The sequence below is a fragment of the Phaseolus vulgaris genome, chromosome 11 (assembly GCF_051622355.1).
Source record: "Phaseolus vulgaris cultivar YP4 chromosome 11, ASM5162235v1, whole genome shotgun sequence".
Taxonomy (NCBI): Eukaryota; Viridiplantae; Streptophyta; class Magnoliopsida; order Fabales; family Fabaceae; genus Phaseolus; species Phaseolus vulgaris.
This window is the reverse complement of record NC_143508.1, coordinates 14,761,616-14,788,482: the sequence shown is the minus strand read 5'-3', so window position 1 is coordinate 14,788,482 and position 26,867 is coordinate 14,761,616. Positions and strand designations below refer to the sequence as shown.

Here is a 26,867-nt window from a genome sequence, read left to right as displayed (position 1 = left end):
AGATATTTCTCCTTCTTGAAGCCTTGTGTTTCCGTACTTTGGAAACAACCAGAGGGTTAGTAGATTTAGAATAAAAACACATAGTTTTTATAAATTAATATGTTTATTTAGTTCAATTTATTTTGTAAAAAATATTTTTTTTATTGATATTCTGAATGTTTTATAGAGACTATTAAAGATTACGTGTGTCAAATATAAATGTTCAATTTATTTTATTTAAAAAACTATTATTTTTATGAAATCTAAGATAATTGTTGCCACACCATGCAAGGCATTAGATGATACAGAATAAAAACAAAAACTATAGAACAAGTGTCAAGCCGCTAAAAATGCTGAAAAAGCCAAATGAAAATGTGTGGTGACAAACCATAATTTTCTTAAACTACCCAGCAACACCATTAATTTTATTTAAAAACTATGAATTTAAAAAAAATAGTCCATGTTGTGATTCTTAATCATAAACACCATGCATAATAAATTTACTGTATTAATAATATTTTATTAATTTACTGTGAATCTCATTAACAAATATCCTAATTTTTTTAAAATCACCAAAAAATATACATTCCAATCAATAAGCTTCACATCCTTAACCAATTTCATAACATTATCTGTGATCAATCACAATTTTTTATAAAAAAAAAAACAGTGCATGATTCCTGAAAATGAACAGAAAGTATGCTGAGCTGGTCCACAGCGTACAATAATTTCACTGGCATATAACTGCATCAAGTTTTTAGGTGAACAGATATCTAGTGATGAACCTTATAAGACCCTTGGTTTTTGTTGTCCCTCTATACCACAGTTAGTCAGAGATGCTGTTCTTTCTTTGTCATGTCCCTCTGTCTCATCATTTCAATGTCTCCTTCAGCTCTCTCCTACCATAGACATTGCACAAATGCTACCCAACCTGAGCCCATCACAATCTCTGACTTGTGACAACCAATTACTCATCCTCTAACTCCAACCCCTTCTTCGTCATCATCATGCATCTACTCATTCTCTCATAACTCATATAACTTCCTTCCTCTCACTCTTTCCTCTCTTCATTTGCTGATGAGTGATGATGGGTGTTCAAGCCACACCTCCAACGGTGGCACCCTTCAGATCAGACCATTGGAAGCAATTTGATGATTCGGTCAATGCAGTGTCTTTTGGGTTTGTTGCCACCGCCATCCTCATTTCTATGTTTCTTCTTCTGGCTATCTTTGAGAGGTTTCTTAGGCAAAGATCAAGTGAAGCCAGTGTTGCAACTCCGATAGATCTTGAACACCAAATCGACTTTCGTGGAAAGTTGGAAAATCTATCACCCAAGGTGCACTTTAACACCCCTTCCCTTCCTTTGATTTCTTTTAGTTCTAATGCAGTTGATTCAATATGCTGGTGAAAAATGTGATTTGCATTTGCTTCCCCCTTTTTTTACTTTTTCGCATGCTGTTCTATAATGATGCAGTTATGACTTATGGTTATGCTCTTTTTTCCATGACTTTGAATGTGCATGGGCAACGAAGCCATCAAGTTGCATGCCAACAAGTAATGATGTTAAACATAACATATTGCACACCATCATGTACTAGAGTTTTTGCTATGCTTCATGGTCAAGTTGAAAAGGATTTTCAGTTTTCCTTATGGTAAACGTAATTCGCTTAATTAGTGAAAACTTTTTGCCCCGAAAATCTTGCTGGAAAGAGTTCAAATTCAGTGGTTTTTAGGTCTCAAATATCTACTGACGGCAGTATATCATACATATTCGTAGTGCATTTATCTACAGCGTACTTCTAACTTATTTTTATGTTTTTTATGTACAAGAAACTATTGAGGAAAACGCTAATTGTCTTTTTGTATGTTCTTGCTAGTTAGTAGCATGTGTTTTCCTTTCAAGTGACAGAGCAGAGAAACAATTAGTTGTACCAAACTTCTGGAACCTAATTTATTGCCGAGTGCTACTAATTGTAATAAAAAAAACTAATGAGGAAGGTTTCTTTATTAACTACTCCATGATACTTATAATCACGGTCACACTCCATTCAATCATCCAAGATAAATTTAGCTCTCAAATTGGGAAGATTAGTTCTCCCATTTATGCTCTCTGGTGGTGGACAATTGCTCATAAAAAGGATTTATATTAGATTGGTCGTGGTTTTATTCCAATCCTTAACTTCTTTGGAAAATGCAGACAAATGTGATCCATAAACCTTGATGTTGAGGTCAGAAACTGTTTTATGGTGATTATAGCACACTATTTTGGTAAAGGGACAAACCTCTATCACTTGAGTATTGTTTTGGGTTTCATGTACAGAAGATACCAGTTCTTTTCCACAGCAACCAGTCTTCATACACAGTACACTATTGCGCACAGCAGATGATTGCATTACATTTTTTTATGAAATATTATACATATATTCTGTTTAAAAACTGGATTATATTCTTAAATAAGTGAAGAATTTAGTGGTGTTATGATTGTAGCATCATCATATTCCTAGTTTTATTAAATCGACATGCCTTTCTTGATGACCACTTCTGCATGTGCCGACACTTTACTATACTTTGAAGGCAATGCTTAAGCACATGTAAAATATAATGATATCTACTGGTTCAACTTTTACAAAACAAGGTAGTCTAATACCCTACCTTACACTGTTCACTTGCATATGCAGTTATTTTTCTCAAACAGTTCTTTAAACTTTCCTTCTAATTTAATACATTAGTTTATTTTAGTAACTTTCCTTCTGTAGCTGTGGCATGCGTTTAACTTTTAAGTTGCATTACTCTTGTGGAATGATGGATATACTCACATGGGCTAATTGTCTGTTCTATGATTCATGCTAGCTCATCCTCCTTTCACCAGAATCCGTACATAAGTTATGGAATATAATTAAGAGTTTAATTTCTATCTGTATAAAACTTTTACAATTAGAGGAATGATGAAAGTAGTTACTGTAAGCATCAATGAACTTATCATACATTAAATTTGTTTGGATACAAGCTAGAAATGTTAACAACTTGTTTACTGAAATATAGAGTTTTTTTTCCCGTAGAGAAGCTCTCAGAAACACTTTTAGTTTGTATTCAAACATACTCATGTCATGACAATATGTTATTGAAAGTACAGTGTAAAGAGGCTTTTTACACTTTTACACTGTTAGTATATAGACTGATTATTCTATTATTATTTGAATTCTTATGAAAGCTACTGTTTTTCTTTTATTTCTGTTCAAGTTAATTAGATGACCATTTATGGAAGAGGTGTACTGGTGTTGATGCCTGGAGAGCAGATTCCTTCGTTCATTGCACTTCCTGTTCCTGCACCATGTCACCGCGAGCCCATGTCATGGCCTATTCAGCACAGTTCATGCTTCCTTTCACCTTTAGCATCAATGAGAGACCATAATCTAACAAGTAATTAACTAGAATATGCATGATGGTTCATCCCTTTTGAACTGGAGCAAGAATTAAGGTCAGATGTCATTTAGCACCACACAGTTGAAACCATTTTTCCTCCCTAATCAATTGGGTGGATCTCCTACTTGATGATGGTGTAAAATATTTGTTTTAGATTTAAGTTTAGAACCAATTGTTGAAGTTATTTGATAAATATACAAGCAGCACTCCAAAATTTTAGCCTGTCTGTACATATGATGTTAAACAATTGCATGGTAATTTCCTATGAAAGTGCCTTCCAAAGCATGAAATTTTGAGAAGTTCCCTTTTCCAAGGAAATTATGGTTAAAGTTAGATGCCTTTTGAGAGTTATCATGCAGAGTTGCGTGGTGCTCAAGCTGTTCAGTAATTTGTTGTTTTGATCTGTCAAAGTGAGTAGAAGATCATTGCATCCTCTTTTTTAGAGGCACAATGATTAATAAAACATAGTAATACATATTCTGTAGAACATGAATGATGGAAAAATATATTCACGTTGTCTTAGAATTACAAATTATTATGAATGATAGAATAGACGATTTTTAGAATAATTATTTTAAATTTTATATGAACAATAATAGTTTTTAATTCCTTAATAATATAGAAGTTTTTTTCACTAAAATTGAATGATAATTAAATTAAAAACAACAAACATTTTAACATGGACAAAATGAGAAATAGTCCGCCATAGTTGATTAACTATTTTGGTCTTATACAAACTAAATATCTATGAATTTGATATGATGTATTTTATTGATATACGATTATTTTAATAAATGATAAAGTCAAAGCGTTAAAGTGTTTATAAAAATACAGCATCTGACATTGTTTTCTTTTTAAATTTGCTATTCTCGGCAACAAATTTGAAAGTGGTTGAGATGCGAGATCTCGAATTGTTCTAAAAGTTTAGAAGAATTTGGCCATTTCTTTAGAAAAAAAAAATTGTATTAGTTTACACTATTTTACCATTTAATTTGGATGATTTTGGAGGGATACGTAAAAGATGTCAGTCTTAGTCACTTAAAGCGACATTAATGAATTAAGCACGTAAAATGAGATTATAAAATTCAAATATATTAATAAAATAATAAAACACAGGACCGTATTAATCTAGATTCAATCAAGAATTCGTCAAAATTTATAAATTGGTTGATAAGATTCATAATTATATATTTATTATACTCATTAATATAGAGTTTAAAGTATGTCTAAGAACAATTGGTGTTGATAGTAAAGTTGAGTTAGACTTTATTACACTATGTGGCATTTATAAAGAACATGACTAACAATGAATGACAATTATGATTGGATTCCGAGGACAATGAAGTGAACCAAATGACATTATTGTCGGAATTACATAAGGAGTTGGGGCGAATACACTTGTAAATAAAGAGATAACGTTTTCTTCATTTTACCCACACTTTCCTTTTGGGTGAAAAGACAAATAGAAAGACTTAGGTGACAAAGTGTTTCTCTTCCATACATGTCTAAGGCCTTTTTGATGGCCCTGCACCACATTAAAATAGAAAATTATATTTTTTACGATTTAAATTGTTGTATAATTTTTTATGTGATAATTTAAAAAGTATATATATAATAAAAAAGTAAATTTTGAAAAAGTGAGATATGAATGTATCATAATTCATTAATTTTCACAATAATGATTATAAAGCTAATAAAATTAATAATATATTAGAAAGACATCTTCATTATAAAAAAAATAGATATACACAAGCAATCTGTTATCAATTTTTTCACAACAAAATTTCACTATTTTTTTATTATACCAATTTTTAAAATAAAATAAAACCAATTTTTAGTTCAATCAATAAAAAATATAAACTAAATTTAGAAATAAAAATAATTATTCATTACATGATTTAATTAAACATTATTTTTAAAAATAAAAAATTATTAATATTTAAGTAGTTTTTATTATTAATAAAAATAATAAATTATTTTTTAAATTGATATTTAATTAAATACAAAATTTAATTATCAACTTTAAAATATAAATTAATAATTCATAAATACTAATTTAAAAAATAATTTATATTAATAATTAAAATTATATTAAGTATCAATAATTTTTTAACTTTTACGGAGACACAAATATATAAAAAACTTATTCAAAAGTTAGAGAAATTATGCAATACATAACTAAAACCTCAAAAAAATATGATTACATGTTCCCGCTTAAAATAAAAGATTACAGTGTGCATAAAATAAAATAAAAAATAGTAATTCAATAATTATTACTATATTTATAATTATAATTTTTTATTTAAAAAGTGAATGGTAAAAATGATTAAAATTTCAACAAATCGTTCAAACTTAACATCAACACTATTCATCTCCAAATAATTTAATATTAAGTATATTCATTTATAAATATTTTTTGTGAAGCTCGTAAAATCCGGATACACCTTTCTGTCATCAAATATGTCAAACAAATCAGAAGAATTTCTTTTTTCTGAAAAAGATAAAGAAATACGAAATACTGGGGAGTCATTTCATAAGAATTATTTACATCAAGTAAATGGTGATGAAGAATGCAAAATGCGAAGCACAAAAGCCAAAAGCCAAAAGCTCCACCGTTTTAACAAAGCCCTTAAAAATGTCAAAAGTGAAACTGCTACTGCTTGAAAAGAACGCAAGTGCCATGTGAAAATAGCTTCTAGAAGTCCAAAAAAGGCTTGAAAAACGTGCTTCTACAGAAAAATAAAGCACTCCATCGAAACGTGCGGGTTCTCGAGGCACTCTTCCGGCGATGCGACGTCGTTTTTCTCCCCAACTTCCTCATTCTCACTCTTATTTTCCTTCTCGTTCTCGTTCCCCACCGCAAACACTGGCGTAGTCTCTTTCTTCTCTGCCATACTCGGCGGCGCAACCTCTTTCCGACTACCAACTGCACTCACCTTCCCCGTCATAGCACGCGCCGGCGACCTCGACCTCCGACCTGAACCTTCGCCGGAGTCTCTCCGGATGGCTGCGGCGCCAGCATTTCGCCTTCGATTTGCCGCCGTGACGGACTCCCTCGGTTCCCTTCCCCTAAGTGGCCTGGAACCGCCCTTGATTTTCTTCTCCGGCGACGGCTCCGACCTCCTCGCCGGCGACTTGAGCCTACGGTCTCTCCGCCCGGCCAAGGTTCCATCTGGGGCATGGGGTCTCTTCCTGGACGGAGACCGATCCCACTTGTGGACTTTGCTGGTTGCTTCGTCGTCTTCTCTCACCTCGGTGACGGTGGTGGTGGTAACGGTGGCGGTGGTGGTTGTGGCGGCGGAGAAGCTCTCGCTCATGCTCATGCTGCATGTTTCTGAGAGCTGAGAGACAGCCTCGGAAAGTTCTTCGATGGGGGACTTGGTTTCGAAAACGGGAAGTGGGTTTTGAAGGAGAGGCAAAAGGGTGTTTGTTTCTGGCGTCAAAATTGGAACTTTGGGGGGGTTGGCAATTGGGGTCTCTGAGAGGACCTCTTTCACAGATTCCTCCTCAAAGGGTGGCGGCGGTGTTGGTGGCGGCGGCGGCTGTGGAGGTGGTGGCTCATGATGTCGGTTTTTCTGAGTGGTTTGGCTGTTTTGGCATTGGTTTTGGTTTTTGGGTGTGCTTATACAGCAACCCATTGGTTGGAATGAGAAGGGGTTGAATTTAGAGTGTGGGGGTAAGGCAGTGAGGAGAAGAGAGTGTTTGCATGGTATTGGATTTGGGTTTGAAAATGTGGGCACAGCACAACAGACAAAAGTGCAACGGCTAAATCCTTGAGGAGGAAAATGTGGCTTTCAATAAGTATGCCAACAATAATCTTTCTTCTTAGAAATTATAAAACTGACCAATAATATGAAAAATATGACAAAGGGAAACCAAATCCTAGTTTCTGATTACCTTCAAATATAATAAATTTTATAAAAAAATAGTAAACAAATATTTTTAATGATATTTGCTGTTCATAGATACAAATATTTTAATCAGTATATATTTTCTATTAGACATTTAAAGCAGCAAATTAAGAGTGTGTGTTTTGTAGAGAGAGGTTTAGCAAAAAGTGAAGTGAATGTTAAAACATGGGGATGGTTGATTGAAAGGAAAATCACATAATAATGTATTTTAACAATGTTTTAACTTACTATGTAATTATACTATTCATAGTATATATAAAATAAATGTTTACTTTATATAAATGAAAATTGTAATAAATAAATACTTCTATATATAGAACACATTATAATTAAAATTTATAATAAAAACCACTTTTTAACATGTAAATTGTATTTTAGTTTCGTGATTAATAGTTTGTGTTTATTTGGCAGAAAGGGATGGGCACTATGCCTTTACGATAAATAGTTTAAAAATTATATTATATCTGAACATAGTTTATACAGTCATTTAATGTTATTTTAATTATTGATAATTAATTTTTAAAAACAGAAGAGTTCAAATAAATTATTTTCGTTTAAAATAAAGAACACATTCTTTTTGAAAAACTCACATCAATAATTAATGAAAGTATTTTATATTATATGAGTAATGAAAACATTTTATAATATATCAGTCAACTCAATTTAAAATTGATTTATTCATTTCTTTTATATGTAAGTTTAATTATTTTAAAAGTAAGAAAATGACCTCTATAGTGTAGGACAAAAATGTGATGATACTAAAAACAAGTCTTTCATACCTTCCCTTCCCCATATGATAGAGAATGGTAGCAAGAGAAATTATGTTGAAGTTTGTTTGTTTTCATTCTTTCTTCCCAAACAGTGCCCACCAGTTTGTAGTTGTTTAGTTCCCAAATGTTTAGAGATAGAACTACAACTAGAAAAACAACCCTTTAAATTTACTTGTGAGTTGTCCACATCCAACAAAAACCCTACAAAATACAAAAACATCTTATACAATGACACTAATGCTACACTCCAATCACTTATCCCCTATTTGTTCCTTTCTTTGTCCTTTAATCAAACTTTCACACTTCCATACAAAATACACTTGCATTGTATTTTGTTAGTGTGTGTTTGAATTACAAATTCAGAAATTTCAAATAGAGATTTTCTCCTTTTTCATAGAAGAAAGTTTTATCTTATTCAAATCAAAGTAAGCTAGGTTTCAGAATAGATTGCTTATTCATTAGATAGACAAGCACTGAGATTTTGTGAAGTTTAATTTTATTTGGATTTTTTTTATAAGTAGATTTAAGAAAAAAATAAAAAATTATTTGTGTTTAAGGTAAAAATAACTTGTAAAAAAACTAAAAATTGATCATGCCTAAGTTAATTTATAACATTTCTTATAGTTTATCTACTTTTAAAACCTTATATATAAGTTAATTTTAACTTGTATAAAACTTATTTTAGTTTAGTTTTATTCTTCTTCTTTCTTATAAGTTAGTAGAAATACAGATGTAAAGTATTTACTTCTCCATAATTCTATGATAATAAAAAATAATGTAATTTTTTTATGCAATTATTATCACAGTTAAAAAAAAGTTATCAAAACATAAAAAAAAATTGCATTAAAATATGTAAAAGAATAACTAAAAATAATCTATTTTTTTATCAATCGTTACAATTCTATACAATAATAGTACTTTCACTATTTTTTTAGTATCGTTTATTGTAGATAGTTTCTTATATATATGGGGGAAAAATAGTTAACATATATAAAGATACAAAAAAAAGTATTAAAAAAGGTATAAAAAACAGATAAAAACTAATATATATATTATTGTTTTTCATAGATACTTTTAAAAAATGTTATCCAAATATACTTTTATTCTAATTAAATAAAAAAATATTGGTTAGACATGATAGTAGTCTACTATTCCTTATTAACCTTTACTAATTTAATTATTCAATTATTTCTAATTTCAAACCTTTTCGAAGAAACTTTATTGGCAATTTCAATTTTCAAAATTATTTTTATTCCAGATTTAGAAATCCGAAATAGTAAATATAATTTAAAAATAAAAAAATACATTCCGAATAAAAATATCCGAAACACAAAATTTAAAATTATTCTAGATAAAAATTTCCGGAATTCAAAACTGTGTTCCGTATATCTAAATCCCGAATATTTGCAGATAAAAAAAGTTCCAACAGTAATTTTTATTTACACCCTTTTTTTAAAGTTATTTTTGTCATTTTCGATATCAGATTGGGTGCATGTTGGAATTGATATGGTGCAGGAAGCATTTACCAGCTTTTTGATTTGTTATCGTGCTCAAAGCCCATGGACAAATGTCTTCCTACACCTTGACAAATGTCTTTCTATCATTTTCGAAGAAAACTGTTTTACTCCTTTTTAAAAATAACTTTCAGATTGTTCTTTTCAAAATATTTTCAGAACATATTTTTCGAAACGCATTTTATTAATTCTGGATTTACCGATCTGGAAATCAGAAAAAATGTACTTCGAAAAGGATATTTTGGAATATTTTGTCTTTCAGATCTCCTATTCTGGAAACACCATTTGTTTACACAATCTCTATTCTAGAAATACTTTTTAGTTACGGAAACCATATTCTGGAGTCACATAAAACTGTGAAAGGATAATTTTGATATTTAATAAAATGTAGGGTACATGAAGAAAAATGTAGGGGTACAAGAAGAAACTCCCTTGTGTTTGAAGTCCCTAATTTTAACTCTTGCCCATCTTTTAAAAAATATTTGTGGGTTTAGATTGGGGCCATCTGTGGATCAGCCCGTAATGTTTCACTTCTGACTGGTTCTTCTTATGTTCTTGTGTCACTCTTTAGAAGATATTTTCAGATCTTGAAGTATTCTGAATTTATAAAATTTAAAAGCAATTTAAAAAAAAAAATCGAATTACATAATCCAGAAACTAATCTCAAATCTGGAATTAGTTTCTGAATTATGTAATTCGAAATACATTTAAAAAAAATGGTATTCTGGATTAAATAACCAACCTATATGTATTTTTTGAATTTGACAGTAGTTCATTATGAATTTCGTAATCTGGAATTTAATTTTATATAAAAAAAATTCTGAATTATATAATGTAGAAGTTAATTATGAATCTGAGAAAATATTTTAGAATTATGTAATTCAAAATATAAAATATACTTTAACTTTTTTACATAAGCACATTTTTAGAATAAAAAAATTATGAAGATGGCACAATACCATATGAAGGTGCAAGAAGAAATAGTTTTCACTTCTTTTTCGGCCATTGCATTCTGCACGTCCCACATATTTATGATGCACCTCATAAAAATTGAGTTTTCAATTAAAATATGTACTATAAATTATACATTTTGAAATGTATTTTTAAATCCAAAAACATATTATAAAATGTGCAATTCAATAATATATTAAGATATTATATTTTTTAATGCATTTTCAGATTCAAAATACATGCACTTATATTTTCAAATCTAGAAATTCATATTTTAAAATGTATTAATATATTTCAAAATATATACAGAACTTCAAAATAAGTTTCAGAGTGCAATACAGATCTCCAGATCTTCTGAATCACCTAATTAGGAGTGGGGTTGTTTAATAAATGTGAATCGAGGGTATTTTTTACATTTCACCATCTCAAGGGCTGCAACTTGAAACCATGGGAGTGCATAATGCAATTTTTTTCCTTTTATTTGGACAATATATTGGACGTGCATTCCATGTGGCTCATTATCTTGTTTAAGTTAAGTAGACTTGTTATGTTTTTACCTCTTTTAATCTTTAGGCTTAATTAAGTTTAAAGTCATTTATAAACCTAGATATTTTGAATTGAGTCTTAATTAAACTCATTTAGTCTATTAACTACTCAATTTTTTTTATATTTTTTAATTAATTTCCTTTATTTTAATTCTTTTGTTAATTAATTGATATAATTGTTATTTTGTTCCGTCTATTGTTTATTTGTTTCCTTCGTATATTAAGAAATGCGTTAATAAATGATGATATATAATTAATATAAAATGATAAATGAGTTACTATTCTTATTAACGAAATTTAAATAAGATGATAGAACAAGGTAATTCATACATCCAAAATGTCAAAAAATATATACTTAAATAAAAAATATAAAAAATATAAAAAATAAATACTTAATAAACTAAAAATAAATAAAGATTTAATTAAAAATATTCAAGTTTATTACACCTATTTTTATTTATAAAAGAAAATTTACACCGGATTTTTTTTTATGAGAAGAAATACAGTAGCTTAATGTTGCACTCATTGTTTAATATAAAGTTACTAACTAACTTTATAACTCTCTTTTTTTTTCACACTCACCAATCATAAACACAACTACTTGATAATTTAATCATTTTTATTTTAATTTTTAACTTAAACTACGAATTAGTATATATATATATATATATATATATATATATATATTAAAATGAGTTATAAAATGAATTTATTCAAAAGTCAAAGTATCATTCTTGTTAATTATATATATTTTCTAAAATACTACTCATTAAGGTTTGTATTATATTAAGTTATATCATATCTTGAACGTGTTATAGATATATTAATAAAGCAGTATCATCACATCAGGTTCATGTAATATGAAATTTAAGATATAAAATATTAAAATAGATCCTAAATCACAAGAAGATTTATTTTTTTTTTGGAAAATTCAAATCTAAATAATAAATTTATCAAAGTAAAAATCTTATGCCATCTTTGTATTTAAATAAAAATTAAAAAAATCTTTAAAATGAAATCTGGAAATTTTTCTATTAATATATTGGGTTAAATTTTGAACTCTTAAGTTCATGTGCTAGTTCTACACGCCATTTTGCCTCACAAGTCTTTGTTCAACTACTTATTATGTTATTCAATTTAACCACTTATATTAATGTAAAAGCATGAATTATTTCAAAACGGGAAACAAAACAAAGAGTCATTATATTCAACCATTTAATGATACTTCCGTATATTACAAATCTTTTATAATTAGCCAATGTTATTGTCACTAGTTTGACATCAATCATAGCTTATCAAAAAAATATATTATTTTAAAGAAAATGGATCATATCTTATAAATTATTGATGGACTATGAAATTTTTGGTTTTTAACATTTGCCATTTATATACTTCAATCACAACTCTAAAAATTTTGGCCACCATATACACATATGGAATTTTTATCAGCCCAGGAACTAAAAGTTTTACAACTGTAGTTAAATAAATTAAAACAATAGTAAGCCTCCAGAACAGCTGCCATAAATTTTTATAAGTAAAGGATTAAATGAAAAAAGTAAAACATTTTAATGTCTTGAAATCATAAAACATAATTAATATTTGTGACATGCAATCATTAGATTTTAGTTTAAAAAAATTTCTACCCCAAAATTAGAGATTGAGTGATCGGAAAAACAAATTGTCACACGGTCTCTCCGTCAAGATCACAAAACTAAAATATTATTGATTAATTAAGTTAATCTAAATTAAAGGTTGTGAAGTATTCTTAAAGACTTATTGGATATGTGTCAACGTTATTAATAAGGAAGGTCCAATAGAAAGCTGTAAATAAAAGAAGACCCTTCATGATAAAAGGTAATGATGATTAAACTCTAAATTGAGTAATCATCAAAATATCTCGTCTAACTTGAGCGTTACAGTATATTTGCAGATATCCCACCTTCTCGAACTTATCAAACAGTTAAAGTTGAAGAAAAGAGAAAGCAAGCTTGATAGAGGATATTCGGTGGTGTAATTAATTGTAAAAAAAATATTTGAAAAGAATAATTAATGCCTTTAGTACTAGCTAAATTTTGTTAAAGAAAAAAATCTTCAAAAATAAGTTATTTTCATACATCTAAAAACTTTCTTTAACAGTTTTTATCTCTCTAAAAAACATCATCTCAAATTTCTTAAAAATATTTATTTTTAATGATTTTGCTATGGTTCCTGTACTACCAGATGGCCGTAAGGCCGACTAGACCGGATAGACGACAAAACCGACTAGACGACAACAGGCGAAGCTAAACGCGTAATTAAGCATAAACAACCCAACTTAAATGGTAAGCACGGTTAAGACTCAATTGGGCCTTCGTTTGGACCCTAAAGCAGGCCCACAGCGGCCATAGCCCACCTAGAGCAGTATAAATAGCAGAAGAGGCACATCACCCAAGGTAACTATTCACTCCCCACTCTTCTGGTACCTAGCTCTCGGTCTGACTTGATCGTCGGAGTGTCTTCGCAGGTACTCCCCCCATCGTGTCCAAGCTGAAGATCTAGTCGGAAGAAGACCAACCGGAGGACCAACCGGAAGGCCGACAAGACGAGAAGAACGACACGACATCATCAGAAGAAGTGTTCTGCAGGGTCAGATCTTGTAGGAACATTTTGGCGCCCACCGTGGGGCCGAGAACACTAACCCCACGAATTATCCGCATGGTGACTACGAGGAACATGACGGGTAACGATAGGAATGCACAAGAAGAAACCAGCCGTCCGGACCCTATGACGTTAATCTTGAAGATGCAGCAGGAAATGGAAGCTTTGAGGAAGGAGAATGCTCAGATGAAAGAAAAGCTTGCTAAGAAGCCGGAAATACCGGAAGCTATGGATAATATCCCCTCAAGAGATCATGCGAACACGGATACACATGAGGCCGGGAGCTCGTATCAAGAAAACGTAAGGCCGACCTCAAATAATGTGCTAAACACGGCACCTAGAAGAAGTCCCTTCACTGAAACCATCCTTGAAGTCCCCTTGCCGGGAACCTGGAACAACCCCACGTTGGACAAGTATGATGGGTCCACGGATCCGGATGAGCATGTAAATGCGTACCTGACACAGGTCGGCTTGCATACGGCGGAAGACGCGTTGTGGTGCCGAATATTCCCCACCTCACTTAAGGGGGCAGCCTTGAGCTGGTTTACTCGACTGCCAGCTCAATCCATAGATTGCTTCGACACACTTGCGGCTAAGTTTGGAGCACAGTTCACTACCAGCCGACCACACCACCTCACCTCGATCGCCTTAGTGAATATTCGGCAAGAGAAGTCGGAGACCTTGAGGGCCTTCATGAACAGATTCAGCAAAACAGCGTTAGACATACGAAACCTAAGTCCCGAAGTGGCGATGCACCACATGGTGACTGCGCTGAAGCCGGGACCATTCTCGGACAGTTTATGCATGCAACCGGCCGCAACATTGGATGAGTTGCGCCAAAGAGCCACCAAATACATGCAGCTGGAGGAATTGAAAGAGTTTCGGAGTAGAGCTCAGGCGCCCGACGAACCTGAGAGGAGGAGAGACAGAAGCAGGCCAACACATTTTGGGAAGCCCAGAGACTTACCCAGGGGACCACGTTTCAACCGTTACACCCCCTTGACTGCCGAAAGGTCAAAGGTCTTAGAGGAAGCTCTCAATGCAGATCTCCTGAAGGCACCAAGCAGGACTCCTACTCCGTTGAGTGCCGACCAAACCAAGCATTGTCGATACCACCGCAATTTTGGGCACACAACAGAAGATTGTTGGGCACTGAAGGATAAAATTGAAGAGCTCATCCAAGCTGGTCATCTGCGACGCTTTGTCCAGACAAGCCGAGAGGAGAGGAAAAACGAAGTTGATCTGGAAAAGAGAGAAGGGCGTAGGGACACGCAGGCAAACGAGCAGAGAGGCCGAAGAGGCCGGGACGGCCAAGAAGGACGAGGAGCAAGAGATCATCGAAGAACCATGCCGGTACGGGGAGTCATAAACACAATCGCCGGAGGTTTCGCGGGAGGAGGAACTACATCATCCTCCCGGAAAAGACACCTCCGGGCGGTCAGTTCGGTGTACTCCATCAGCAGAAGCAACAGGAGAAGCCTGCCTCCCATGCTTTTCACGGATTCGGACTTCAGAAACATAAACCCGAAGCACGATGACCCTATGGTAGTCACCATCGAGGTAGCCAAATTTGTCATCATGAAAACTCTGATAGATCAAGGGAGCTCTGTGGATATCTTGTATTGGAAGACCTTCCGAAAGATGGGCATATCTGACGACGACATTGTCCAGTATGATGAACAAATCATTGGCTTCGCGGGGCAGAGAGTCAACACCAGAGGATACATTGACCTGGACACCAAATTTGGAGAAGGAAATCGAGACTGTCGGACGATCAAAATCAGATACCTGCTTGTCGACGTCGAAACGTCTTACAATATTTTGATCGGGCGATCCTCTCTCAACAAATTGGGAGCTATAGTCTCGACACCTCACCTGGCCATGAAGTTCCCGGCCGACAACCCGAGTAGGGGCCGAGAGGTGGTCACTCTCCATGCCGACCAAAAAACTGCTAGAGAATGTTACGCGGCAAGTTTGAAGATTCTGCCACCGCGAACACCCACCCGGAGGGCCGAGGTTCATCATATATCCTTGAGTGATGACTTGGATCCAAGACCTAATGACGAACCCCAAGTGGAACCCAAGGAAGAGGTGGTGCCATGCCGAGTGGGCCGAGCAGGTCAGAATACTCGTTTGGGATCAACCTTAGGAGAAGAGGGAAAGAACATTATCACAGCTGTCCTATACAAAAACACAGACTTGTTCGCATGGTCGGCAGCCGACATGCCGGGAATAGATCCTCGCATAATCTCGCACAAACTATCAGTCTGTAAGGAGGCTAGGCCGGTAGCCCAGAAGAAGAGAAAGTTCGTGGGAGAAAAAGGACGGATAGTCGAAGAGGAAACCAGGAAACTACTGGATGCTAGGTTTATCCGAGAAGTGCATTACACCACGTGGTTGGCAAACATCGTCCTGGTGCAGAAGAACAATGGAAAGTGGCGAATGTGTACTGATTACACCCATCTTAATAGGGCATGTCCAAAAGATGCATATCCATTGCCAAGCATTGACCGGCTGGTAGATGGCGCAGCCGGTCACAAAGTGTTAAGTTTTCTTTATGCATACTCTGGATACAACCAAATACGCATGAATCCGGCAGACCGAGAGAAGACAGCCTTCATTACCGACAAAGCCAATTTTTGCTATGAGGTCATGCCTTTCGGCCTCAAGAATGCTGGAGCCACCTATCAGAGGCTCATGGACCAGATGTTCCGAGATCAGATAGGAAGGACCATGGAAGTATATGTTGACGACATAATTGTAAAATCCGATAGCGTGGAACAACACGCCAACGACTTGGCCGAGGTCTTCCAGCAGATAAGAAAGTATAACATGCGCCTTAACCCAGAGAAATGCGTATTTGGAGTCGAAGGAGGCAAGTTCCTAGGCTTTATGCTGACAAGCCGAGGAATCGAGGCGAATCCGGACAAGTGTCGGGCCTTGGAAACCATGAGAAGCCCGGAAAACCTGAAAGAAGTTCAGCGGCTGGTGGGAAGACTGACGTCCTTGTCCAGATTTATGCCTAGATTAGCGGATAAGATCAGACCAATCTTGAGGCTCACGAAGAAAGCAGAGAAGTTCACATGGAGCGAAGGTTGCGAAGAAGCTTTTCAAACGGTAAAAAAGGCGTTGGCCGAACCGCCTATTCTAAGCAAACCCGTCCATGGGATCCCTCTACTGGTCTACCTGGCCGTGTCGCCGGAAGCCGTATGTGCCGCCATAGTACAAGGCACGACAGAACAAAAACCAGTCTACTTCATTAGCCGAGTATTACAGGATGCGGAAACCCGGTATCAAATGATCGAGAAGGTAGCTCTAGCCCTCGTCCATGCCTCCAGAAGGCTACGACAATATTTCCAAAGTCACGAGGTTATAGTGCGAACCGACTTCCCCATCAATAAGATTTTGCAAAAACCCGAGTTGGCCAGAAGAATGATTGGCTGGTCAGTCGAGCTGTCCGAATTCAGCATTAAATACGAACCACAAGGACCTATCAAGTCCCAATGCTTGGCAGACTTCACTTCAGAGTTACAACAATGCCAAGAACCTGAAACCATATGGGTCTTGCATGTCGATGGCTCCTCAAGTAAGAAGGGTGGGGGAGCCGGAATTGTTCTGGAAGGGCCAAAAAATATACAAATTGAGCAATCTTTGCGTTTTGGTTTCCCTACTTCGAACAATCAAGCAGAATATGAAGCGCTCATAGCCGGACTGTTGCTGGCAAAAGATGTGGGAGCTCAGAAGGTGGAATGTCATACGGACTCACAACTCATGGTCGAGCATGTCAATGGGAACTACCAAATCAAAGATCCTCTGCTCCTGAAATACTACCACAGAGTGGTTAACATCATCAGTCAGTTTCAAAACGTCAAGATAAATCATGTGAAACGACAAGAAAACCTGAGGGCCGACACCCTGTCCAAATTGGCAACCGCTAGGACGAAAGGCCGACACGCCTCTGTCATTCAGCAGATCTTATCGGCTCCGTCGGTCCCCATCGGGGAATGCATGGTCACCGAAAAAGGAGAAGACGACTGGGTGTCCGACATGAAGAAAGCTGTCAAGGACCGTGAAGAAGGGAAGGACGGCCATGACTTACACCTATCCAGGAAAGCGTCACGATTTGTTATAATAGGAGAAGACTTGTACAAGCGAGGATTCTCAACCCCTTTACTCAAATGTGTGTCGAAAGTAGAAGCCGAATATATTCTGCAAGAATTACACCAAGGGGCGTGCGGGTTACATTCTGGGGCCCGAACAATGGCGACGAGAGTCCTGAGGGCCGGTTACTATTGGCCTACGCTAAGAACAGATTGCACCAACTTTGTGAAAAAATGTGTAAGTTGTCAAGAGCATGGTCCGCTAATCCACCCACACCCTCACAACCTGCAAAGCATCAATTCTCCCTGGCCTTTTGCCCTGTGGGGGATGGACATAATAGGTCCCTTCCCCCAGGCAACCGGGCAAAGGAAGTTTCTACTGGTCGCAGTGGATTACTTTACAAAGTGGATTGAGGCGGAACCCCTTGCAAACAGCACAGCTAGGCAAGTCCAGAACTTTGTATGGAAAGACATCATCTGCAGGTTCGGAATCCCGCACACCATCATCACGGACAATGGGAGACAATTTACTGATCGCAAGTTGGCCGAATTCTATGAAAGCCTGGGCGTCCAGCACAAGACAAGTTCAGTGGAGCACCCGCAAACCAATGGCCAAGCCGAATCTGCCAACAAAGTCATCCTGAACGAACTAAAGAAAAGACTTGGCAGTGCCAAAGGTAAATGGGTAGAGGAGCTCGTAGAAGTTCTCTGGGCATACCGGTGTACCCCCCACTCGGCAACTGGGGAAACCCCGTACAATCTCACCTACGACACAGACGCCATGCTGCCGGTTGAGGTCGGAGAGCCGACAATCCGAAGAGAACTCCACATTTTGAAGATGAATGAAGAGTGTCTAAGAGCGGAGTTGGATTCGCTCCAGGAAGCACGCGACAGGGCCAAGATAAGAGAACAAGCTTGCAAGCAGATGGCTGCGAGAAGATACAATTCAAAGACAAAACCAAGAGCCTTCCAAGAAGGAGACCTGGTCTGGAGAATGAAAGGGGAAGCTCGCAGGATCCCAGCAGAAGGGAAGTTCAATGCAAACTGGGAGGGTCCCTTCAAGGTCAGAGAAAATCTCCAGAACGGCGCATATCGCCTAGAACAATTGGATGGCAGGGAAGTTCCCAGGACGTGGAACGCGAGCCATTTGAAAATGTATTTCAGTTAACATGTATTATAGGTGTACTCTTTCCTACCTTCGATCTTTTTTCCCAGAGGGCTATCCCGAGGGTTTTTGATTGAAGAAGGTTTTAACGAGGCACCACAATCAATGAAATCATGTTTATCACTCAAAATCCTCTGGCAAATCATTAATACAAGAATCAATAAAAACCTCTCGGCCAAGGAAGAATTCACCCAAGTGAATCCCTGCCGAGAGTACAAGAAAAACCTCTCGGCCAAGGAAGAATTCACCCAAGTGAATCCCTGCCGAGAGTACAAGAAAAACCTCTCGGCCAAGGAAGAATTCACCCTGCCGAGAGTACAAGAAAAACCTCTCGGCCAAGGAAGAATTCACCCAAGTGAATCCCTGCCGAGAGTACAAGAAAAACCTCTCGGCCAAGGAAGAATTCACCCAAGTGAATCCCTGCCGAGAGTACAAGAAAAACCTCTCGGCCAAGGAAGAATTCACTCAAGTGAATCCCTGCCGACCGAGAGTGCAATAAAAACCTCTCGGCCAAGAGAGTTCAAAATAAAAACCTCTCGGCCAAGGAAGAATTCACTCAAGTGAATCCCGGCCGACCGAGAGTGCAATGAAAACCTCTCGGCCAAGACAGTTCAAAAGAAAAACCTCTTGGCGAAGGAAGAATTCACTCAAGTGAATCCCTGCCGACCGAGAGTGCAATGAAAACCTCTCGGCCAAGAGAGTTCAAAATAAAAACCTCTCGGCCAAGGAAGAATTCACTCAAGTGAATCCCTGCCGACCGAGAGTGCAATAAAAACCTCTCGGCCAAGAGAGTTCAAAATAAAAACCTCTCGGCCAAGGAAGAATTCACTCAAGTGAATCCCGGCCGACCGAGAGTGCAATGAAAACCTCTCGGCCAAGACAGTTCAAAAGAAAAACCTCTTGGCGAAGGAAGAATTCACTCAAGTGAATCCCTGCCGACCGAGAGTGCAATGAAAACCTCTCGGCTAAGAGAGTTCAAAATAAAAACCTCTCTGCCAAGGAAGAATTCACCCAAGTGAATCCCTGCCGACCGAGAGTACAATAAAGACCTCTCGACCAAGAGGGTTCACGATAAACCTCTCGGCCAAGGAAGAATTCACCCAAGTGAATCCCTGCCGACCGAGAGTACAATAAAGACCTCTCGACCAAAAGGGTTCACGATAAACCTCTCGGCCAAGGAAGAATTCACCCAAGTGAATCCCTGCCGACCGAGAGTGCAATGAAAACCTCTCGGCCAAGACAGTTCAAAAGAAAAACCTCTTGGCGAAGGAAGAATTCACTCAAGTGAATCCCTGCCGACCGAGAGTGCAATAAAAACCTCTCGGCCAAGAGAGTCTCAGAAAGTCAAACAAGTAATGTATACGAGAAGTGAGTGAAAGACGACATTCAAATTAAGAAATTCTCATTCATGGTATTCAAAAGAAACCGGCTACGCCGTATCGATTACACAAAAGACGGGGTCACGACTTTACAAAAAATAACAATTAAACGCGACCCATGCATAGAGGAACAAACTAGCTATCGGGCTCTAGGTGTTCGACCTCTGAAGCTGTCGGGGGAGCTAGCACTTGAGGTGAGCTTGGGATTTGATCTAGCGGCATGAGTTGGCCTTCGTAGAAGTCCTTGTCAACATCAAATTTCCCTTCATCCAAGGGAACATTATAGAAAAAGGCTGCTTGCCGAAGGGCTTTCTTAAAGCCAAGTTCATGTTCCTCCATGACGCTATCTTCGGCCACCTCTAGTTCCTTCAGCAGCTTCTTTATCTTCTCTTCGGCTCGATGGTTGGTATGGGCCATGTCCAAGAGGCTTTCCTTTAAGCCCTTCACTTCGTTATCAGCCTTCTCGGCAACCTCTCTACCAGCCCTCTCGGCCAGTTCGGACTTCTCTTTCCACATCGCCACCTCAGTCTCTAGAGCTTCCTTCTGAGCCACAAGTGTAGCATTCTCGGTCAACTTTGTTTTCAAGCTGGCCGATGACTCATTCAGCTTAGTTCGGAGTCCCTCCACCTCGGTTGCATTTTTGTCCCTCTTCATCAAATCGGACGCCATCCGTTTGCCGAGTACCAAGGTCCTAGAACACAACTCCATGAAGGCGTCATGAACTTGAGCAGGGCATGCCGACAGATACGCATCTTGCTGGTAAGGATTCAGCATGATGCTCACCTTCTCGGCCACATTAAGATCGTGTCCAAGAAAGTCAGGCCCACTTGAACCCGGTCTCCCAGGCAATCGGCCCCTCTTAGGAGACCTTCCAGATGAAGAGCGCTCCCCATGGCGCCGAGAAGACTTGCCACGATCCTTGCCATGGTCTTCTTTTCGTTTCTTTGGGTTGGTCGGGCGGTCGACTTCGGCAGCTGGCACTATAGTAATGGGGATAGCAGCCTCGGCATTCGGTGTACCCGATCCTCCCGGCGTATCCCCCCTCGCGGCCATCTGAGCTTGCCGCTTCAGGCGAAGCTCTCGAAAATAATCTTTCTTTCCACCTGGCGGCACCAAACTTGCCATTATACCTGAAGGACGAAAGCAAAGTTAGTCATAGTAAAATGCACAAAAAGACGAGTAAAAACACATACCATCAACATCAACACATCTATCAGGGGACAAGTAGGCACGGACGAGGGACCGGGTTGGAATCTTGCGAGGAAGTTGGTCCAACACCGATAACACTTCCAAGTCGTCATCGGTCATCAGGGACCTCGGCCATAAATTGAAACGTGCCGGATCCTTCGTCCAATAAAAAGGAAACTTAGGTGTCTCACCATCAAAGAAAAACTGCCGTCCCCCCTCCTCAATGACAACCTTAAAGAAACCTGTTTTAAAGTTCTTATAAGATGTCGTATAAGGAGCGAAAAGGCTATTTTTTGTTTGGCCGACAAGGGATAACCAACATATTCGGTCACCCGGCCTAGTGCCAAAGAAATGCAGAAAAGACCTAGCTGTCGGCCTAAGACTCAACACATCACAAAGCAACCGAAAGGCCTGGAGTGCTGCCCAGCTATTCGGGTGCAGTTGCGTGGGGGCTACATTTAAAACACGCAGCACCTCCATGGAAAAACTATCAAGGGGAAAGCGGATATGCATATCCGAAAACAAACAAGAATAGAAATAAAAAAAGTCCTTTCGCCCTTCCCCCCTTCCCAAACAAACAGTCTCAAACTCTCGACACCTACGAAGAGCGAAAGCACCACTAGGCACACCATCTAACACAATATCTACGCTATCTACAAAATCCTGAAGCAACGAAACTTTGGTAAAGACAGAAAAGAACTCACGAACGCTACTATGTACCCATTTATACTCGGCCTCTCGGGTTTCCTCCCCTGCGTACCCACTCAATGACAACGACTCTGCGGGTTGTTCACTTTCCCGACTCAAAGGGCCGACAGCCCGAGAAGAGCCTTCGGCATTCTCGGCATCTATGACAGGGATATCATCAGCCAATGGCCTCTCCCTATCAGACCCCCTAGACACAGAAGGACATGAGGCAGCAGCCGAAAGAAGAGACATTGTTACCTCCAGGAAACTCTTCAACCAATACACAAGGAACGAAGGAATATCACTCGGCTGTCGGACTCTCGGAGCTAGTTCATGAATCACGTGAAGAAATCGGAGCCCACTGCCACTCCTATTTATAGGTGAGAAAAACGAGAAGGCGAAGCGTCACAACGAATGCCCACCGTTGGATCCACATGCAATGAACGCGTGAGATCCTACCCAGCGGTCACATCCCACAGTACCACGTGCACGCGCCTCGAGTACAAGCCAATGTATTCAACCTCAACAAACTGAAGGCTCACGGCAATTCGACTCTACGTTACATTTTAGCCAACTCACTTGAGCCTGGGGGGCATATGTACTACCAGATGGCCGTAAGTTCGACTAGACCGGATAGACGACAAAACCGACTAGACGACAACAGGCGAAGCTAAACGCGTAATTAAGCATAAACAACCCAACTTAAATGGTAAGCACGGTTAAGACTCAATTGGGCCTTCGTTTGGACCCTAAAGCAGGCCCACAACGGCCATAGCCCACCTAGAGCAGTATAAATAGCAGAAGAGGCACATCACCCAAGGTAACTATTCACTCCCCACTCTTCTGGTACCTAGCTCTCGGTCTGACTTGATCGTCGGAGTGTCTTCGCAGGTACTCCCCCCATCGTGTCCAAGCTGAAGATCCAGTCGGAAGAAGACCAACCGGAGGACCAACCGGAAGGCCGACAAGACGAGAAGAACGACACGACATCATCAGAAGAAGTGTTCTGCAGGGTCAGATCTTGTAGGAACAGTTCCATATCCCTTTTTCAACAAATTATTTAAATAAAAATCAATTATAACTGTAATTTATTGTACACGTAATCAATTATTGAAATAATGGAATTTTTATCTTGCAATTAGTGAATGTGGTGGAATGATTTAGAATAATTCTCTAAGTGAGAACTCTAAGAAAGACATTGGTACTATTGACCCGAGGTCAAAGTTTTGTTTGGACTATATAAGATTATATAATATTCTTCTCTGTCAGCAGATTTTGTCTTTGTTAGGTTCCATCTTTGCTTCCTCTATTGAACCACAAACCTAACCTTTTTGTTCATCTTTGTTTTGTGATGGCTCTTCAAAAACTATTACTATATCTTCTATATAATATAATCATGTAATGTAACATTATCATCCACCTAAGCCTACTTGGTTGCTCTCAATCACTACAAATCTTACTATGTGCATCATTTTCATTCATCATATATTTACTGTAATAATGTATGTTGTAATTGGGATATGTTTATTAGTCAATCCAATTAAAAAATATAAATTAATTAACTTAATCTAATCAAGGATTGAATTGGACTAGGATTTTAATTTTATTTTGAAAAAAAAATGTCATTTAAAAATAAAATTTAGTTAGATTTTTTGGAATAGTTTTTTTAGAAAATTACACTTTAATATTTAAATAATTAAATAATCTACTATTTCAAAAAAAGTGTAAGATACTTGTTATATTATTATTTATATCTATATAAATGAGATACATTTTTTTATAATCTTTTCTGGTATCATTTCTGCAAAAAGGACTAGTTTACTTTTTCTTAATTAAAATAATTTTATTATGTAATAGAATATATACCTATACTATTTCTATATAACTGGTACACTTAAAAATAACTACTTAGTTCTCACTCTTTTTTTCTTACAAGTATTTTTTAATGTATTTTTTTAATAGAATGTGAATATATATATATATATATATATATATATATATATATATATATATATAAGGAAACAAATGTATTTTCTTTAGTTATTTAACAATATTAATATTATTTAATATTTTTAATTTGATATTATTTAATAACTTTAGTCATGAATCTTATATTTAATATGTAGAAAATCGATTGATAAAATATTATGTTACACGTGTTATTTATTGGCATAAATTTATTAAAGAAACTTAACCTAATATATAAGAATGAATTAATAAACAACCCAACAAAATGCTAAACTTAAAGTGAATCCATCAAACATTTGAAAATTCATTCATGTGAGTATTGTTGTCACCAATTAGGTGGTCATCTACTTTGACAAATTCAAATTCAATTTTGGAGTCCAACCTAATCAACATTTCTATGCTTCTTCAATTGAATTCAATTGTTCCATGCCATCAATTTTATGGTCCTTCTCTCATTTAACACATATGCTTTATACCTAATTTGACGGCAATCCATACATGACCTAGAGTTATAGTTACGATTTTTGTTTATAATTAATTGCATGTTTTTTTTTGTCACTCTTAACATTGTTTTATGAAAATTGTCAATATGAAAACATATAATATAAATATGTAAACAAATTATGTGGTGAAACTTATACGTTAATAATAGTTAAGTGATAAAATATATAATTATATTTTTATGAAGTGTGAGACTTTTACGAATCACTTTTATGGTAAAGTGTGTGGTTTGTTTAAATAAGACTCATATATAAAAAAAATGTTTTCTTTTGTGATAAATTGGTGGAAAGAAAATTGACAACAAGAAAAAAGAATGTGTACAACAATTAACATAAATAAAATTATCGATAATAACAACATAAATAAAAGTATCGATAATAACTTTTTGAGTAGTAAACTAATGCCACTTGTTCAAAAATAATGGAATGATTAGAATCCAAAGATAACACCTTCTAAATAATTGTTTTTGAGTGGACAGACTTTATTACCGTTACAAGAAGCAATCCTAGATTTAAATCTATGTTTTCTTATGATCATGGTGATGTCACTATTAGCATTATTAGTATCTTTACTCCCCTACTAAAAAAAAAAGTATAATTTGTAGAGTTATATGTTGGTGTTTTTTTTACAAGCAACAAATTTAGTAAGTTAATATATTTTTTTTCTCTTTTGTCTTGTTTCTTTTGATCCCATCATACCTATAAAACGAGCCATATTATAATTTTTTAAACAATATACTTGTGAATTTAAAAAATAAGTTAGAAATAAACAAATTGACAGATTAGGATTTCGTGTGTGCGGTGACGATGCAGGTAGGGTTGCGATCTGATGCAGTTGTGCAGCGTCGGGAGTGGTGACAATGGGCGTTGTGTGTGACGGCGGCGCGGGCTCGTTAGGGTTACGCTCTGGTGCGCTAGTGCGACGACGACGTTAGAGCAGCGTCGAGACTACGTGGTGGCACGCGACGTTGGTGTTGCGACTGCTTGGGTGGCGCGTGCGGTTGTGCGATAGTGGTGCTGCAGCGCGGGCGTTGAGTGGTGCAGTGGGAGCGGTGCGTGACGGTGAGTGTGGTGATGGCTTCCGTGGTGAATGGTGGTGGCTGCAGGGGCTATTGTTTGTTGTGGGCAACAACTTGTTAGCCGTTGGGAATGGCGGAGGGTTCTAAGGGTTTCCTTATCCCATAGATTTGTTTGAAGGATCGTGAAGTATTTTTTATAAGAACGTATATGTTAAGCTTGGTCAAAGGAAAACTTTTGCTCAGGCTTTAGGAACACATGTGACATTCCTTTGTCCCAGCTACCTACTTCTTGTATTAAGGGAGACAAGATTGTGCTCTGGATCGATGAGGCAAATTACTTAGCTGGCCTTGAAGATTGCAAGACCCATCTTCATGGTTGGATTATTCTTTCTAAGGGTATGGATTTAACTAAAAAGTTGCAGCCGGTGTGGAAGGCTCTTGGACCGTGTAAAGCAATTCCTCTTGGGAAGGGTTTTTATGTGTTTGAGTTCGCTTCTTTAGAAGACATGCGATGGGCCCTCGGGATGGGTTCCTTGAAGTTATCTCCGGGTTTCTTGAGATTGTTTGCTTGTACAGAAGATTTTGTTTCAGCTACCATGAAGAGTACCAAAACTCATACCTAAGTTAGAATCTACAATTTGCCTTTGGAGTATTGGAGACCAAGGGCGATTTTTTCCATCATCAGAGGTCTTGGTACTCCTTTGTCTTTAGATGAGAATACTATGAGAAAGAATAGATGTATGTTTGCTAGAGTGCTGGTGGATATTGATATGTTTTCCCCTTTTCCCGACCACCTCTTGGTTGAACGTCCAGACTATACTTTTGTAGTTGGTGTGGAATATGAATGACTCCCTCCTTTTTGCTCTCACTATAAGATGATAGGCATGAGATTGCTTAGTGTCGAGTGATTCATAATGAGGATCGTGTTCCTGGTCCTCAATATAAATCTTCTCAGAAGATAATTTCTGATGAACGGGATCATGGGAGGATTACGGCTCCTAAACAATGTAAAGAGTATCGAAAGAAGGATCCACAATCGAAGCTCGGGTAGGCCCCATAGATAAATTGAACATTGATGTTCCTGGTGAGGCAAATGCAGGGCCCTCCTTGGGCCACCTTGCTTCTAATAAA

General features: G+C 37.0%; 2 protein-coding genes across 2 annotated transcripts; one reads left to right on the top strand and one right to left on the bottom strand.

The window, feature by feature from the left end:
- The first annotated feature begins 751 nt into the window (after positions 1-751).
- Positions 752-3,701, top strand: LOC137829753 (uncharacterized). Its single transcript, XM_068636656.2, has 2 exons — positions 752-1,315; positions 3,228-3,701. The coding sequence occupies exons 1-2, from the start codon at positions 1,064-1,066 to the stop codon at positions 3,405-3,407; spliced, it is 432 nt and encodes a 143-aa protein (XP_068492757.1). The 5' UTR covers positions 752-1,063; the 3' UTR covers positions 3,408-3,701.
- Positions 3,702-5,903: 2,202 nt separating this feature from the next.
- On the bottom strand, positions 5,904-7,184 carry LOC137831744 (uncharacterized). Its single transcript, XM_068639548.2, has one exon. The coding sequence runs from the start codon at positions 7,038-7,040 to the stop codon at positions 6,132-6,134; it is 909 nt and encodes a 302-aa protein (XP_068495649.1). The 5' UTR covers positions 7,041-7,184; the 3' UTR covers positions 5,904-6,131.
- Positions 7,185-26,867: the final 19,683 nt, after the last annotated feature.

What these genes read in the sequence shown, in the direction of transcription:
- LOC137829753 (XM_068636656.2), top strand. Translation starts at nt 1,064, where the DNA reads ATGATGGGTGTTCAAGCCACACCTCCAACGGTGGCACCCTTCAGATCA. An exon ending in TGGAAAATCTATCACCCAAG is followed by an intron (nt 1,316 to 3,227) that starts GTGCACTTTAAC and finishes CAAGTTAATTAG; the next exon opens with ATGACCATTTATGGAAGAGG.
- LOC137831744 (XM_068639548.2), bottom strand. Translation starts at nt 7,040, where the DNA reads ATGGGTTGCTGTATAAGCACACCCAAAAACCAAAACCAATGCCAAAAC.